Genomic DNA, 17,678 nt, shown 5'->3' on the forward strand with positions numbered 1-17,678 from the left:
GAGTAATGCTGCTGTGAACACTGGTGTATGAGTTTTTGCACAGGCACATGTTCTCATTTCTCTTGTCTCATGTAAGTGTATGTAGCTGTACGTGTAACCTTTTGGGGAACTGCCAGATTGCTTTCTAGCTGTGCCCTGGGGCATTCCTACCAACAGTGTGTAAAGGTCTCGATTTCATCTTCTCCAACACTTGTCATGGTCTGTCTTTTTGATCCTGGCCACCAGTGAGTGTGGAGGGGTATCGCATTATGGTTTTGATTTGCGTTTCCCTAGTGACGAATGATGTCGAGCATCTTGTCATGTGCTTATTGGCCATTTGAATATCTTCTTTGCAGTGACATGCGCTCGGATCCTTTGCCCATTTTTAATTGCCTTGTTTTATTATTCAGTTGTAGAAGTTCTCTGAGTGGAGGTGTTTTTACTACTCTTTGAAGGAGCCCACTTGGTAGCCACAGAACCTTGGCTAATCGACACCTTGGCTTGGATTAGAAAATGAGGATTGATGGAAGGTTGTAGCGGCGATGCCTCGTGGGAGACGTGGCCGCTTCCTGCTCTCCTGTAGGGCCCCAGCCAGCGGTCAGCATGCGGTTGGCCAGCTGAGCTCCAGGGAGCGTCCACTGGGTTTTCAGAGCGGGGATGAGTGGTCCTACAAGCGACCATCCAAGGACACACTTTGAGAGAGTGGCCTCTTTTCTTTAACTGCTTTCCCTTGTGTCTTTGTGGTTGAATTCAGTACGACAAAGAAGTTCACTTCTGTGTGTGTTTAGGTCTTAACACGTAGGTTTGTGCTGGAACTGAGTGGGATGTGGTGGAGGCACCCAGATCTCAGAAGACCGGCCGTGTGGGGCGATCGCTGTCCCTCCTGGCTGTGGCCGCGTTCCCACCTTCCGGTCCAGCTCTGCTCCCGTCCATGTCAGTCTGCTGTTCCCTCCTCTTCAGGCAGCCCTGATCGTGTCTTCGCCCTACATCCGAGCATCACTGATAGCCCCAGGCCCGCAGGCTCAGCTCCAGGCTCCTCGGTCTGACATTTGAGGCTCTCGACAGTCTGACTTCAGTCCACTGCTTCCCTGTGTCTCACTCCGTGAGCCTCCGTGTTCTGACCGTGCCGTCCCTTCCTCTCCACTCCAGCACCTGTGCTCACGATGTTCCTGTCTGCGCGACGTGCCCTGCGTCATCTGGTTGAGTCCCACGACTCTCCCAGCGCCCAGGGAGTGGGGAGGGAGGAGGCAAGAGGGAGCACCACTGCTTTCCTGTATCAGGGAATGGGAGGGTTCTGGCCCCTGGAAGGGTCAGAAAACCTCCGAGAGGCTGTCCCTTCACCTTACAGGTTAAAAAGTTGACACTTAGAGAGGTGGAGTGACTTGCTCAAGGTCGCGGGGCGAGCGTGTGGCAGAGCCAAAACGCGTGCCCAGGTCCTTGGGTGGGGACCCCATGCTCCTCCCCCTTTCGTCGTAAGGACGTGTTTGGGGAAGTGTTGATCTGCCAGATTTTTATCCCTCGGGGGCCTCATCTGCCCTCAGAGTGCGACGGTGGAATGAGGGGAGACAGACTTGTACGCAGGGTGCGTTCCAGCCCTTGAGGTTGGGGTGAGTGCCGAGTGCCTCCTGCCTGGGACAGCGAGCGTGTCGCCTGTGTGTAACAGCCGATGGGTCATGTTCAGGGTTAACATGGTGACTGCCACACGAGGAGAAAATTGTTTCCTTGGGGCCACAGTGTTTTATTACGAAAATAGAATAAAAACTTGGAAAACACAATGATCCTTTCTAATTTAATGAAAAACGAAATTTATTGACTGCTATTCATTTAATCCCCATTTCTAGAATTAGAATTTGTCAGTATTAGTTGTAACAATAAGAACATCGACAAGTAGGATTTTTCTGGACCAACTATGGGGTTTTGCCCAGGTTTTGCTTCACGAGGCCCCGGACTCAAAGCTAGCATGAGTTAAATACAACTCACGTGGCAGTTAATGTGTTAAACATCACTAGGAGCCACCTTCTGCCGGCTGTGCCTTCGCAGGGCAGTGTGGGGGTTAAGAGCCAGCTGAGTTCAGCTCCCAGCTGTGCCACGTAGCAGCTGGGTGACTTGGGCCAGTTACAGAGCTCTCTGGGCCCCTCCATTCCACACACTTCACGAGGCTGGCGGGTGATGCTGAGCTAACGCGTGTAAGATGCTCAGCACAGGGCCTGGCACTTAGCAGGTGCGAGGGAAGGGTCAGCCGCTGCCGTGGTTGGGGGAGGCCCAGCGTGTGACCAGGCCGTTCCCGAGAGAGGTGTGGGGGGGCCTCTGTGGAAACCCAGTGCTCACTGATTGGCACATGGACTTAGGTGCTTATGGCTTTTTGTTTTGTTTATATTTTTACTTATGCCTTGCTTTATGAAGGTTTCAATAAAATGCTTTAGGTGCATAGACAGACTTTAATAACCATAAAACAGTAAAACAATTTTATTACTATGTTATAAATAAATGGCTCAAAATTGTATTTTTTAATGTACTCAGAATGGCACCAAAATTAGAGCGTAGTCAAGGCTTAAAGGATAATTCATGCTTGCCTGTTCTTTCATTCTGTTTAACAATACGGGTGGACTTCTCTTGACCAGTCCCCCGATGAACTAGTGTTTCAAGTTCCCCGTAGCGCCGTGGTCCTCCCGACTGCGCGAGAGTGATGGGCTCTGCTCCCAGCTGAGCCGCAGACCCGCCGCGAGTAGCTGGGTTTGTTCCTGGCGAGGTAATGCCTGTCGTACTTGTTATCGTAATTGTGCAATTCAATGAAATGCTTAGTAGACCCATGAAATATAACATGGAGTTGTTTCTATGAAAAATAAGTTGAATACTTAGGGAAATTTTGCTAAAGGTGAGTCACTAAAAAAATTACCATGAGGATGTGGGTGACACAGTTGTGAAAAATCAGAGAAAAAAAATTCTTGCAAGCCTGTAAAATTCTGTGCTTAGAATTTGTTTCATGATTGTAAGTTATTGTTCCACTTTTTACAAAGACAAAATAAAATTGGAGAATTTAGGTGGTAAACGATGGATGTGATTTGCCCAGGAAGGAGAGCGGGGGCTGCGCCGAGTAGCCCCAGACTCGGAGAAGGGGCCGTGGCTGGCCTGGTCGGTGGACTGGCCGCGAGGTGCACCTTTGCACGCACCTGTATAGGTGCACGGGTTTAAGTTCCTTGTACATGGTTTCCTGCTTTAAACGACTTTTTCATTTAACTTTGTAACAGTCCAGATCACATCAGGTAAAAGAACTAGAGCTCTTGTGAAATTCCGGCCCGTGCACGTGTGTGTGTGAGTGGCGTGTGCGGCGAGGGTGAGAACGCACGTGTCTGAGCACAGGCATGGCGGTGGGGCGTGCTGGCTGTGCGTGGGAGGTGCTTGGCCGCAGCAGCGCTGGCAGCAGTGAGCAGACCTGTGCGGCTCTGTGGGCCTGGACCATGCGCCTGTCCCTGGGTGGTGGGCTGTGCCTGCCGTGGCTCTCCCAGGGCCCGGCTCCGTCTCGTGCGGCCGTGGGTCGTGGCGTGGCGAGCGCTCTTTGCAGTCAGCCTAGGTTTTGGAATCCCAGCCCTGCTGCTTAATTAGCTGTGTGATGTTGAGCTGGCGACTTAACTTTTCTGAGCTTTATTTCCTCCATTAGTAAATTGGGGGGGGGTGTGTCCCCACCGAGTGGGTGTGAACATTAAGGTCAGAAATAGGAGCTGGCTTGCACAGTGGCCTGTTGTGCGCACTCAGTAAATGGTGGCTGCCTGGCCCCGTCCTGCAGGCATTGCTGCCACTGTCGCTGCTCTGACTCCTCTGAGCCAGTACGTGGTGTGGGTCTCACTTCTTCCCTCAGGGGAGAGGGTGCCTTCCCCGAGGGTGGGTGCCAAGGCCGAGCTGGCGCTGAATGTGTGCTTGTCCGCCCAGGCTTCCCCCCGCAGGTCTGCTGGCCGCACAGGTGGCCCCACTCTGGTCTTTCATCTTTGCTTCTCTCTTGACCCCCGCAGGCCTGGTGGAAAGTTATGTGTGTGCGCGACTGGTGTTCCCAGGAATCTGCTACGGCTTCGCTGTCCCGGAGCCTGCCTGGCAACTCATCTCTTCAGCCCTCGTTCGTAGCAGAGGGCCCAACCCGGCCCAAAGCCGGTCTGAGATGTTTGGTGATTTGGGGAAGCTGTTCATGTCCGAAGGCCACGACCTGGTGTTTATTTGTGATTTTCCTTGTTGTAAGGCATAGCTCTATCTTTGCCAAGAAAGACGAGGAACCTGGTCACCGTGCTGCAGCCACGCTGGCATTCCGAGAGCCAGGCCTTCTGGGGAGGGAAGCAGGGAGGAAGGTGACTTGCTCCTGGGCCTGTGGAGTTTCGGTGATTGCAGGACGCCGGCCGGGCTGTGTGTGTGTGGCTGCATCCGGGCCCTCATCTCTGACAGCTCTGGGAGCCTGAGGTGTGCTTGGCAGTTCTGTCTCGGCTCCTCTTGGTCTTTTTTTTTTTTTTGAGACAGAGTCTCACTCTGTTGCTCAGGCTAGAGTGCCGTGTGGCGTCAGCCTAGTTCACGGCAACCTCAAACGCCTGGGCCCAAGCGATCCTCCTGCCTCAGCCTCCCAGGTAGCTGGGACTACAGGCACATGCCACCATGACTGGCTAATTTTTCTATTTTTAGTTCTTTGGCCAATTTCTTTCTATTTTTAGTAGAGACAGGGTCTCACTCTTGCTCCGGCTGGTCTTGAACTCCTGAGCTCAAACGATCCACCCACCTCGGCCTCCCAGAGAGCTAGGATTACAGGCGTGAGCCACCGTGCCCGGCCTCTCCTCTCAGTCTTGATCTGCCCACACACTTCCAGGGTCCCACACGTTGAAGGCCCCTGTTGTTTGACACTTCATTGATACTTCGAACTGTCTGCGCTGTATCGGTTCCACAACGGAACTCGTATTCGAAAATAACACGAATTTGTGGCTTATCCATGGTTTCACAAAAATGGTTCTAAAAAAAACCTTGGAAAGATAATCACAAGCCAAATGGTGCATTTGAAAGACAGAGGCTGTACCCTCACAATAAAAGTAAAACAAGTGTCAAAGTGAAATGTCAGAGATGCCGGCTATCAAACTTAGTACTTAAGGGAATCGGACATTCTGTACTCAATAACCTAGTATTTGGCCTTCGGGGAAGGGCATTACCTTCCAACGTGGCACTGTTCACGTTTCTGACCGGGCGCTCACAGCAGACAACATACACGGCTCGTACATTACTGTGCACTGTCCGTGTGCACGTAAAACTGGAAGAACAATTTTACTGTTACGTGTAGCAAAGCTAAGTACTCTTTTCTCTTCCAGTCTATTAAAAATGCTTGTCATGACCCTCAAAATCGATTCCGTGACTCCTTAATTTGCTGTCCTGGCCTCCAGTGGGCCACACCCACGGCTGGAGAAGCCCGTTCCGAAGGCCTGCCCGGCTGGTGGCCTGGTGTCCCCGTCACTGGGCATCTTCTGCCCCCACTGCGGGACGGGCGCTGAGCGTGTGCTGTGGGCGAGAGTCGATCCATCCCCGCCTTCAGCGCGTTCACAGTCCTCAGGAAACTGGCAGGCAGGGGCGTCCTCTGCCACACGTTGCAGGTGCGGTTCAAGGTGACCCCAGCATGTCACTCCTCCCGTGGTGCACCGCTGGGTTGAGGGGGAGGCTGGTGACAGAGGTCTCGCTGTGAAAATGTAAGTTTTGACCTAGGACTTGAGGGCTGGGGAGGGACCTCCCAAAGGGAAAGGCAAGTGCTGGGACTCGCGTGCAGAGGCTGGGAAGTCGGAACAGGGTGTGTTTCGCGTGTAGGGTGCCGAGTGGGGCTGACGGCAGAGGAGGAGCTGGGAGGCCGGAGAGCTCCGGTGAGGGATGGGGCCGTGGGGACCCGATGGAGCGGCACCTGTCTGAAAGTTCTACAGTATAAGTATTTTTACTTAGGTGTTTAGGGTTTTTTGAGGCAATGCACATTTTATTAGATGTTTGCTCTAATGTCTTTAGAATTGGAAGGATAATGGGCCCCATCTGTCTGTGTTTAACGTATAGAGTATTTGGGGAGAGGGTCTTTCTGATGACACTACTTTTCCGGATCCTCGGAAGCGAAAGACATCACATCACAAGTAAATGTATTCTAACTTTAGACACTGATGTTCCAAACCCGAATGCCTGCCAAAGTTGGGACCAGAACAGAGCAGCCGTCCGGGGTCCTGGGTTTGACGGGCAGTGGCTTGTTGGAGGGCGAGTGTGTTGGTTTGCTCTGGTTGCTGCACCACGTCACCGCGAACGTGGTGGCTTTAAAGCAACATTTATTTCCTTACAGTCCAGGAGACCAAAAGTGCAAAATCAGTTTCACGGGCCTGAGTTGAGGCGTCGGCAGGACTGGGTGATCCGGAGGCTCCGGGGGAAATTTATTGCTGGCCTCCTCCAGCAGCTGGCGGCTGCACACGTTCCCTAGCCTGTGGCCGCTCGTCCCGCTTCCCTGGTCACCTCCGCCATAGTCACGTCTTCCTCGCGTCTCTTGTCAGACTCTTGTGATTACACTTCGGGACACTCAGACAATCCGGGATAATCTCCCGTCTCAGGGTCCTTAACTCAGTCACATCCGCAGAGCCCTTGTCACCACGTAAGATGACAGTCACAGGTTCCAGTGATTTGAGCGCGGACGTCTGGGAGGTGGGTGCTATTCAGCCCACCTCAGGGGTCCTTCCTCCGCCCTCCCTGCATGCCTTCCTTCCTGCTTCCTTCGCTATTTTTCCATCTCCTGATGCGGCGACGGGTGCTGTGACAGGTGGTGGATGGGCACAGAGGAGGGAAACGCGGCCTCTGCCCTCACGGGCTGGTGTCTGCTGAGAATGTCACCTCCTTTTCAGTGAGATGCTCAGGGTTCTGCTCCCTCAGGTCTGGAGAAGCAGGGAGGGACATCTTAGATCGTTTACGTTGCCGTAGCAGAATACCAGACTGGGTAATTTGTAAAGAAGGGAAATGTGTTGGCCTGTGGTTCTGGAGGCCGGGGAGTCGGATGTCACGGTGGTGGCGTCTGGTGAGGACCTTCGTGCGGCATCATCCGTGGCGGAGGCAGAAGGGACGAGGGCAGGAGAGCTAGAGCAGGGGGGCCAAACCCACTGTTCATCGGGAACCCACTGCCGAGGTCAGATTGATCCACCGGTGAGGACAGAGCCCTCGTGGCCCGATCACCTCTCAGTGGTCCCCCTGCGGACACCATCACAACGGCAGTTAAATTTCAACGTGCGTTTTGGAGGGGACATGTGAACCACAGCAGGCAACCTCTGGCCTGGGGTCCTGCCACCTGACAGCTCCCCCATTTGGCCTGCCCCCCAGTCGTGTGTCTGTAGCGCACAACTTAATTGTGAAAGGTGTGTGTGCTTGTGAAAAGAAAGGCCAGTGCCGAGGGGCACACAGTGAAAAGTGGAAGTTCTTCTAAGTCCAGTTTCCAGAAGTGACTGACAGAACTGAGGTTGCTAATGTATCTCAGTGCGTTTGCTCCGTGCGCGTGATTTACTCAGAGTGGATCGTGCGGTGCACACCTGCTTCGGCGACTTAGCGTTCCGCTCACCTCCCTCAGACGTGGTTCTCTCCATCCACCGTGCCACGAGGCCCGCTTGCACCAAAGCCATGCTCTCACGTGCAGGTGGCTGGGAGGGTCATCAGCGGTGGGGAGCGTAGGCCCCGCCATGCCCCTTTGAGCCGAGGCATTAGACCCTTACCAGGGGTGTCAGCGCTTGTCAGCCCTGATCACAGCTCTTGTTCTGTGCAGAGTTCAGTTAGGATGGGCCCTAGTTTATCTAACCAGTTCCCCAGCTGTGGACATTGCTCGTTTCCACTTTCCTGCCATTTCAAATAGCATCGTTCTGGTCACCTTGAACATGACCTCTGGAGAATTCCTTCAAGGAATATATTCCCAAACTCTGGGGAGGAAGTGCGGGGTCGTCTTCCCTGGGATGGCCACTGCCAGTCGGAGGGTCCCACTTTCCTGTCCCTTAACGTGGCCCACAGTCTCGAGGGAGGCAGCCTGCTCCCCTCTTGCCCACAAGGTCGCAGCAAGTCCGAGACTGGCTCGGTGGTGTCTCCTGCCACTGAAAAGTTTGTGGTGGTGCCTAAAACCTGACCGTGCGGGGAGTTGGTGGAGCTGTTAGTCCTGGAGAGATTTGATGGAACATTTCCCAATAATTCTCTCAACTCGTAAATTCTAGCTGCTCGTCAGATTCAAATGAATGTTGAATAAACTATTCCTGTTTCAGTTAGATATTTTAAATTGTGTAGAATTCCATCTGGAGTATGTAAACTTGGAAGGAGAGGTTTTCTTAATGATACCGATTGCTGGTGTTTGTTCAAAAGGAGCTGTCGAGGTGCCGCTTTGCTGCGTGGAGGGCCTGACTTTCCTTGTCGGATCAGAGCAGCGAGCGGTCACTGAGCAGCACGGCAGGTCCTAGCTTGGTGCCCGGAAGAGCCCTGGGCCGCTCAGAGGTTTGGCAGACGGGAGTGGGGTCTGCATGCAGCAGGCACTGTCAGAGAACAGCTCCCAGCACCAGCCGAGAGACCCCGTTTCACCGGCCGTGAGCCCTGCAGTGGGGGGCACGGGCAGGGTGCGTGGCTGCTGGCCAGCGTGCAGCGGTCGAGTGTCTGAGAGTCTGTGCTGTCTTGACCCCATGGTTGCACAATCACAGAACTGGGTTCGCCGTGTAAGAACGAAGACAGGGATTGGCTCTGCGGTGTTTCAGCTGCGAGAGGCTTTCACTTCGAGCCGGATTCCATTTCTCCGTCACCCCAGGCTTGGCAGGCGGCACTGCGCCCACACCAAGGCTGTCCGTCAGCTGCAGGCGAGAGCCTGGCTTCGTCCAGGTGGGCCTTGCAACAGGCTGGAAACGCGAGACCATGTGGGGGAAGAGGGTGCATGGAAACCACTGCAACCTCTCTCCCGTCCCCCGGGCTGGTGAGGGTGTCCTGCCCTTGTTCCTCTTCCCTGCGTTCACCCTTTGTGAGCCAGAGCCGAGGAGCACAGGTTGAAGGCTGAGGGCAGATGGCAAGGAGATCCGCTCCTAAAATTGGCAGTGACGGCCGTGACGTGCCACCGGAGAGGGGGCTGAGGCTGTGAGGTCCTGCCGTGGGCCGGGCCACAGCAACTTCATAGCACGGCGGAGCGGGTGCTCCGGGAGGGACGAGCCAGCTGTGTCAGAATAATGAGCAGAAGTTTATCCAGCCTCTGCGAGAGTTTTCTTTTTCTTCCTGAGCAACTATTTTGAAATTTTGTAATTTTTGTAAAATCAGGCTTTACACAGTATCTCGCTGACTGGGTTCCCGTGGGGAATGGACGGGAATCCCTCTGCGGTCGTCCGTGAGGATGTGCAGAGCCTGCCGGGCACTGGAAGGGACTTAGGGGTTAAACGGCACGTGCCAGGTGCTTCCCGTTGTTCACTCGCCGGCTCTCCGGGTCCTCAGTACATAAACCACGAGAAACACACACCAGGTCTTAGCAGGTGTGACGGCCACGTTCCTGGCGACTCCTTGCTGAAGCAGTTAGCAGAAGGCCGTGCGTTCACGTGTTGCGATGATGGGAACGTGAGCGTGTTGAACTGTTTCTGTGCACTCTGCTGGATATTTTAGGTACTGTAAGAAATTCAAATAAAAAGGCAAAAAGATCACGTGTTTTTTTAATCGTTAAGAAGTGACTCTTTTACAGGAGAATATCATCTGTCTGATTCAAACTAGAGATGAAACCACCTTTCCCCCTTCCTGTTCATCCGCCTCAGCAAACACCAAGCGACGCCCGTTTCTTCCTCTTCTACACGTGTTTGTCCGTGTGTTTATTTTAATGGCCTTACTGAGGTGCGATTTACCCAGAGTAAGTTCACTTGGTTTAGCCGAGCAGGCCGATGGATCTCAGAAGTTACACACAGCGATGGAGCAACCCCATCACCAACATGCGGAACATTCTCATCACCCTGAAATTCCCGAACGGCCCTTTGCAGTGGGCCCCCTTAACCCAGCCTGGACCGCCTCCGATCTGCTTTGTGTCGCTGTAGCTTTGCCTTTTTAGGAATTTCATCACATAACCCAGCTACTTGGGAGGCTGAGAGGGAAAGATCGCTTAAGACCAGGAGCAGTTTGAGACCAGTGTGGACAACATAGCGAGACCCCATCTCAGAAGAAAAAAAAAAAAAAAATTATATAAAAAGAAAAACACAATATATACACTCCGCTATATCTGTAAAACAAAATCCTCGAGACACCCCCATATACTGTTGAGGGTTTTCATATTTCATTCCTTTTGTTGCTGAGGTGGTATTCAGTAAGTGCAGGTATGTTAAGCAAGACCATGCACGTGTATACGTGTACCTGTAAGTAAGGTGATCCGTGTGAGCATGTCCCCTTGGGTACTGCATTCGCTAAGTGCTCAAATGATTTTTAGTTTCATGTAGCTCTGGCTTGGGTGGTGCAAAGGGAATATATGTAACCAAAATGTGTGTACCCCCTAATATTCTGAAATTTAAAAAAAAAAGTTGAATAATTTGAGATGTCTCTTCATAATAAACACGTGTGTCTTACCTTTGACAGTTTAGCAATAAAAATTTGACTGTACCTTTCTTTCTTTTGCAAATTAGGTTTATCCTTAAAATTTTTAGAAATTATTTCTTTTTAACAATTTGGTTATGATATACCTTGGTACAGTTTTCTTCATGATTCTTGTGCTTGAAGTTTGTTAAGCTTCTCTGACCTGTGGGTTTATAGTTTTCATCAGATTTGGAAATTTGGGGTCATTATTTCTTCAATACGTTTATCCCCTCTCCTCCCCTGGCTACCTGCGTCAGGCACCTGATGTTGCCTCGTGGCTCCCCGATCCATCTTCCTTCCTTCCTTCGTTTCTTTCTTTTGTCTTTTTCTGTTTCATTTTAGGTAGTTTCTGTTGCAATATTATCAAGTTCACTAATTTTTAGTTCACATTTTTACTTTTTTTAATAACATGTACGTTTTTTTTCCCAATAGAAATTCGATGTCTTCTTTCCGTCCTGGGAGAGGGCACAGTGAGAGCCGGAGGACTGTGTTTTATACCAACGAGGAGTGGGAGCTTTTAGATCCAACCCCCAAGGACCTGGAGGAGTCCATGGTGCAGGAAGAAAAGAAAAAACCAGCCCCTGAAGTAAGCAAAGGTACAAACGTGGTTCCTTTTATCTGACGTTCTCTTTACCGCCATACGTTAACCACCAGTGAAGTGGGAGACACTTTATTGGGTATTTCTAGAAGCATAAGGTCCAGTGGAGGCTTGTGTTCTCTTTGTAGGACGTAAAACATAAAGGCTTGAAAAATTAAATGTTACAAGAAATAAATGACCGTCCGGTTCAGTGGCTCTTACACTTTTTTGAAGATAGACTACCTAGAAGTCGTAGTGTTCTTTGTGGAACTATTGATATAAGAAAACTTTATTTATAGATATTTGAAATGTACAAAAGAAGAGAATATAGGATCGATTCTGGTCCCTGTCATCCTGCCTCCACAGACGCGAACTTATGGCCTATTTTTCCCTCTCTAGCTCCTCTGGTCTCCTACCCTCCCCGTGCCTGCCATCAGCCGGACTATTCAAAGTAAATTCTAGACATCAGTGCATTGTATCTGTAAATGCTTTAGTACGTATTTCTAAGAGATAATGACTTTTTAAAAAACTATAACTTCATTATTATATCTAAAAACAGTTATGGTACGTTCTTAAAATTATTTAATACCTTAATTGTTTCACAGATGTCTGTTTATCGTCAGTTTTTCCAAAGGAGGACCCAGACAAGCTCACACGTTGTATTTGATCGATGTGTCGTCTTAGGTCTTTAGTCCAAACTGCTCCCTGTCTTTTTTCCCTTCCTTTTTGCCACATTTGTGAAGAAACCAGCGCTTCCTGCTGGGGACTCCCCACGTCTGGACTTTGCTGGTTGTGTTTCTGTGGGAGACTGAACGTGCTCCTCCGTTCCCTGCACTTCTGTGCGCTGGTGGTTGGATCCAGGGCCTGTCCGCATTCAGGGCTGGCTTCTAATTTTGGCAGGAGACCTTTTTGGTGGAGGAGGTGCCGCGCTCTGCGGCTTTGCGTCCGGAACCGCATCACGTCGGGTTTTCTCTCTCAGGGTTAGGATCGATAGGGTTCAGCGGTTGTCAGCCTCGTCAGGCATAAAATTCTCCACCAGCCTTTCGCCCAGTGCTTTTAACAGCCGCTGACAATCCTAGATTTATTAATTCATTTAGGGAATATCGATGTTTTTTTAAACATAAAATAACAAGTAATTTCAAAATTCCACCTTATACCTGACTCTAGCATGGACCTGCAGGAGTGGCAGGCGAGATTTTAGGAAATCTTTATTGGGAGAGCAAGTACTTAGTAGAGGAAACGTTTTTTCCGTCCCCTGGAAGAGGGCTGGCACGGTTTGCTTTGCGAGGGAACTAGCCTGTGTTCCACCGGGTCATGGTGTGGAGCCCGCTGGGCCAGTGTGACGGGGTGTGACATACGGCCACGCTGAATGTGCTCGCTCACCAGCGACTGACAGGGCCGTGGGAGCGCTCCGGGGGCTCAGTGCGCACGGGGAGCGCTCTCTGGAGCACTGGATTGCTGAAAGTAAGTGCCGTTGGCTCTGACGTGCCGCGGACGCTGAGAGTGAAGGGAAGGGGGACGTGAGCAAGACTGGGCAGGAGGGGTCAGCGGGGCTCAGGGAGTGGGGGGCGTGAGAAACCCCAGCACCGCTGGAGAGTATTTTCTTCACTGGTAACGGCCTTCCCAGCCCCCGCCCAGCCCTCGTCCCGGTTCCGAGGGCGTATGCGACGGGCGAGGAGAGAGAAAGATGCCACTGATCCTTGACTTTGCTTGGTTCGTGGGTATTTCGTGAACCGCTCCCAGACTCAGCCCACCGCTTGTTTCCATGTTATTCACAGGGAGTAAACTTCCCTTCCTGATATTTTTCCCCGTTTTTAAGTAAGCTTTTTATTGACGTATAACATACAGAAAAGTCCCCAAATGAGGAACGTATAGCTCAATGAACTGTCACAGAGCAAACCGATGTGACCAGCTCTCACTCAGGAAGGGAGACGATGCCAGCAGCCCGTCCCCATGGCCCTGCGGTCAGTGTGCCCACCCAGGGCACTGCCGTGCTGACTGCTAACTGTGCGAGTTAGTTCTGCCTGTTTTCTGACTTTGTGTAAATCAGCCCTACATGGTATATATACTCCTTTGTGTCTCCTCTTTGTGTTTTGAGTATGTGTTAGTATCTGATTTTATCCACAGTAAAGTTTAGTTGGATCCCACAGTGTTTTTTTGTTTTATTTTGTTTTTTTTTAATTTTTTTTTTTTCTTTTTTTGAGACAGAGTCTCACTGTGTTGCCCGGGCTAGAGTGCCGTGGCATCAGCCTAGCTCACAGCAACCTCAAACTCCTGGGCTCAAGCGATCCTCCTGCCTCAGCCTCCTGGGTAGCTGGGACTACAGGCACACACCACCATGCCCGGCTAATTTTTTTCTATATATTTTTAGCTGTCCAATTAATTTCTTTCTATTTTTGGTACAGACGGGGTCTCGCTCTTGCTCAGGCTGGTCTCGAACTCCTGAACTCAAACAATCCACCCGCCTCAGCATCCCAGAGTGCTAGGATCACAGGCGTGAGCCACCGCACCTGGCCTCCAACAGTGTTTTTAAATACACATGTTTAAGGACAAGACTGTAGTGGTGCTTTAACACCGTGTATTTCAGTTCTGTTACGACAGAGCGCCACAGACCGGGCAATTCGTGACGAACAGGAACGTGTTTGGCTCACAGCTCGGCTGGACGTCCAGAGCCTGGCAGGGTGTCTGGTGAGCGCCTTCGCGCCGTGTCGTTCTGTGGCAGAAGGCAGAGCGCGAGAGAGGGCTGAACGTGCTTCTGTAACTAACCCACGCTGCCGATGGTGGTATTAACCCGTTTACCAGGGCAGGGCCCCCTTGACCCCATCGCCCCTGGTCGGGCCCCCCTCCCTGCACTGTTACAGTGGGGGTTGGGTTTCCAACATGCGAGCTTCGCAGGACACAGTCAAACCACGGCAATGCGTTTACATTAAGAAACAAAACAAAAAACATACATCTGAGTATTTGGGGTTTTTTTTCCACTAAGGACAAATGAGCAGAAATAGGAAGCCAGGGATCCCTAGCACGTCTTAGTTTTCCTTTAAAGTGATTACGTGAAGAAGCTTCCGAGGAAGGATCCAGCGGGGGAATCGTGTTTGGTTTTAAGTGTGTTGGTTGTTATCTTCGACGTGGTGGGGGCAGAGAGTCAGCTCTGTCTCCGGCATTCTCTGTGAATGCAGAACTCCCCGGAGGGTGACTTGCGAGAATGCTTTATTTCATTGTAGTTCCAGGAGGAAGATTCGGCTGCGCTTAAAAAACAAGTTTTGTTCTTACGTAGGAGTGACTGGCTCAGGATTCCCCTTTGATTTCGGACGCAACCCCTACAAAGGGAAACGCCCTTTGAAGGACATCATCGGGTCGTACAAAAATCGTCACAGCAGCGGTGACCCTTCGAGCGAGGGGACGCTGGGTGGTGGCAGCACCGGCAGGCTGGCCTCCGAAATGCAGCTGCAGGTCCAGACTCAGCAGGAAGAGCTGGAACGGCTGAAGAAAGACCTGTCCAGTCAGAAGGTAATTTTCTTTCCGACGCCTGTCTCATCCCACGTCAGCAGGCCAAGGACCGCAGGAGTAAAGCCTGGTGCGTGCTTTTTCCCTGCCTATTCCGGGGGACAGTTCTGTTTCCCAGAACGTGCTTTTCCCCTTAGAGCTGTGTGTTGCCGTGGCCCCCGTCCTGGGCACGGCCGCGTGCTCGATCGTTGTTCAGGTGGATTTGCGGGAGAGTGAAGATCTCTCCGGGGCGGTCGGAGGAGGCCCTGTCTGCACCCACGCCGGGTCCTGCCCCTAAGATCGGATCTCTGTAAACACAGCTTCAGCCCAGAGTTCTTTAACTGTGCTACGAGCTTCTACATTCTGCTAACACAGTTTCCTTCTGAGCTAACGAGACCTGATCCCACTTAATTGCTCAGAAGTTCAATAAATCTCACAGCACAGATTTTTTAATACTGCTGGACGTCGACTTGTAACCCCTGCTAACTGCAGCGTGTGTGTCCATTGTTTCCTGTTTCCTACTATTGTTCTCTGCAGACAGTGTTCACGGAGCAAATATTTTTTCCTCTCTATTTTTGAGATCCTTCAAGAGGAAGTTCAGTATTAAAGTGTTTCCAGTAAAGTTTCTGCATTTCCTCAAGTTCCGACGATTGCCCCGTGCAGTGTCGTGGGGATCTCTGCCTCTCCTCTTCCTCACTCTGCTCACCCTTCCTCTCCTCCCTCGGCTCCAGGAGCTGGTGCGGCTGCTGCAGCAGACGGTCCGGTCGTCGCAGTATGACAAGTACTTCACGAGCAGCCGGCTCTGCGAGGGGCCCCCCCGGGACACGCTGGAGCTGCTGCACCAGAAGGACGGGCAGATCCTGGGCCTCGCCGGCCAGCTGGAGCGGCTGGGGCAGGAGAAGGAGAGCCTGCAGCAGGAGGTGCGGGCGCTGAAGCGCAGCGTGGGCGAGCTCAACGAGCAGCTGGGCATGCTGATGGAGACCATCCAGGCCAAGGACGAGGTCATCATCAAGCTCAGCCAGGGCGAGGGCGGCCCGTCGCCTCCCGCCACGGCGCCCGGCTCCCCCCCAGCCAACCCCGCCGGCAAGGACCAGCTGGAGCTGGACAGGCTGAAAGTAAGCGCGGTCTGGGCTCGATGCCTGGCGAGGGCCCCACACCCGTTAGCCCCGTCGATGTCGCCGAGGGGCTCTGACCTCCCTGAGCTGATTGGTGCGGCGGCAGAGCAGCCGCGCACTCAGATAATTACTAGTCTTGAAGGAGCTTCCTTGGAAAATGAGTCTCTTAGGCCAGCGATGTTGCCGTTGCTAAGGACACTTTGGAGTCTTCCCCCTTCCCTTGCTTCCTATTTATACCACCCAGGGGACTTCACCACCCCGCGTGATGTACAGAGGCTGTTTCTTACCCTCTGTGCACACGAATGTTTCACACATTTGCACACGAATGATGAGCACACAGACTTAGCTTGCGCAGCCTGCTGCAGGACCCGACGGGCCGGGATGGGAGCGTTGTTCCCGGCAGCTAGTGTAGGGTCAGCTGGGGAAGTGGACCCAGCTTCCAGGCAGGCCCGGGAGAGGGTCCTGATACCTGGAAAGTAGAAGTGTCCCTCTCTGGGCCAGCCCTGTGGGTGGGAGGCTGGTTCCTGAACAGAAGCAACTCTCCCAGTCCTACCTGGGGTGGTGACCCGCTCATGAGGTCGAAGAAACACACAGCGTTTGTGGCAACCAGGGCAATCTGACTCTCTTTGCTGCTAGAGAAGCCTGCTGCTCCCGAGGGAGAGCTACTGGCCACTATCAGTAAGGCCACAGAGAAGGTCATACAGTTCTTGCTGCCACCAGCTCTTAAGACTCTGTTGGAGAGGTTTCAGTTGGACCAGGGGCCGCTAGGAGATGGGCCAGTGGGTCTGGCCCATTTGATGCCAGCAAACCCTAAACAGGTCTATAGCAACTGGTCCCCCCTGGCCCCAAAGTGTTCTCCACCTGGCCCCAGAGTGTTCCCTACCTGGCCCCAAAGTGTTCCCCACCTGGCCACCCTCTTCTTACAAGTGATTTAGCTCCAAGGATGTTTGGCCCCAGACGATGTTTATCCTTAGATGGGGAAGGTTCGCTGCTGCGGGGGCTGTTACTGAACATTAACGTCACGCCTGGCACTACCTGTTCGCGCCAACCGCGGACTGAATTAGTGAATGAAGGGCTTGCAGGGACCTCGAGCGTAATTCCAAAACGGAAGTAAGTCACTGGAATGACGGCAGCGTTGTTGGTCTCCCTCAGCGACCACTTCTCGTTGACAACACCCACTGGGCGTGTGAGGCCAGAGGGTTTATTAATGAGAAACACCAAAACGACAAAACCCGCAGCCTCATTGTTTTATACTTATATCCACTATAAAAGCCTTTGTCTTTTGTTAATTAATGAGAGGTCTTGGTTAGTGTTGCCAGCAGAAGTCCTTTTTTTTTTAATGTACACAACTTGAGTATACCTGACCCTAAATGTACATCCCATTAATAACACACATTTTGGGACGACTCATTCCGTGTCAGCTGACGTGTGTTGTGCAGGCGTGTCTGTTCCTGCGGAGTGTGGAGAGCAGCTTGAGGGCGCTGGGTTCCCAGGTGGTGGCGAGCCGTGCCCGGTGGGCGGAGCGTGTGCAGCGGAGCCGGGTTCTGTGGAGAGTGCGCCCTGGCCCTGCACGGCTGTGTCCCCCTCCTCTTGGGGACAGCCAGCAGAGCTGAGCAGAGCTGGACTTTGCCGCCCTTTTCTTTTCTGCAGCAGGATGGATGGGTGGAGCCGTTTGAATCAGTCACGAGATTTTTCTCTCCAGCATTTCTCAGCAGTTGTAAGAGCCTATGGCTCCAAAATTTCACAACAGTGGGATTAAGTGGCGACCGGTGATGAGGAGGCAGCGTGGTGGTTGGGGGGATCCCAGGTGGGACAGGTGAGTCCTGCCTGGGTCCGCGACCTCACGCTGTCTGACGCTGCCCCGTTACTGTTAGGGCCGGGGTCCCCTCTGTGGTGCAGAAGACAGTCCCTCCTAACGCCAGTCTCCTCCGCAGGGGTGCTGGAAGAAC

General features: G+C 52.3%; 1 protein-coding gene across 1 annotated transcript in view; it reads left to right on the forward strand.

The window, feature by feature from the left end:
- The window catches only part of TBC1D2B (TBC1 domain family, member 2B), a 68,171-nt gene that overhangs the window by 30,365 nt on the left and 20,128 nt on the right, over positions 1 to 17,678 (forward strand). Inside the window, exons 4-6 of the mRNA XM_012659806.1 lie at positions 10,987 to 11,150; positions 14,406 to 14,638; positions 15,346 to 15,729. Of these exons, the coding sequence (XP_012515260.1) occupies positions 10,987 to 11,150; positions 14,406 to 14,638; positions 15,346 to 15,729 (781 nt within the window). The remainder of the gene's footprint in view (positions 1 to 10,986; positions 11,151 to 14,405; positions 14,639 to 15,345; positions 15,730 to 17,678) is intronic.

Source organism: Propithecus coquereli, unplaced genomic scaffold, assembly GCF_000956105.1.
Source record: "Propithecus coquereli isolate 6110/MARCELLA unplaced genomic scaffold, Pcoq_1.0 Scaffold634, whole genome shotgun sequence".
Lineage (NCBI taxonomy): Eukaryota > Metazoa > Chordata > Mammalia > Primates > Indriidae > Propithecus > Propithecus coquereli.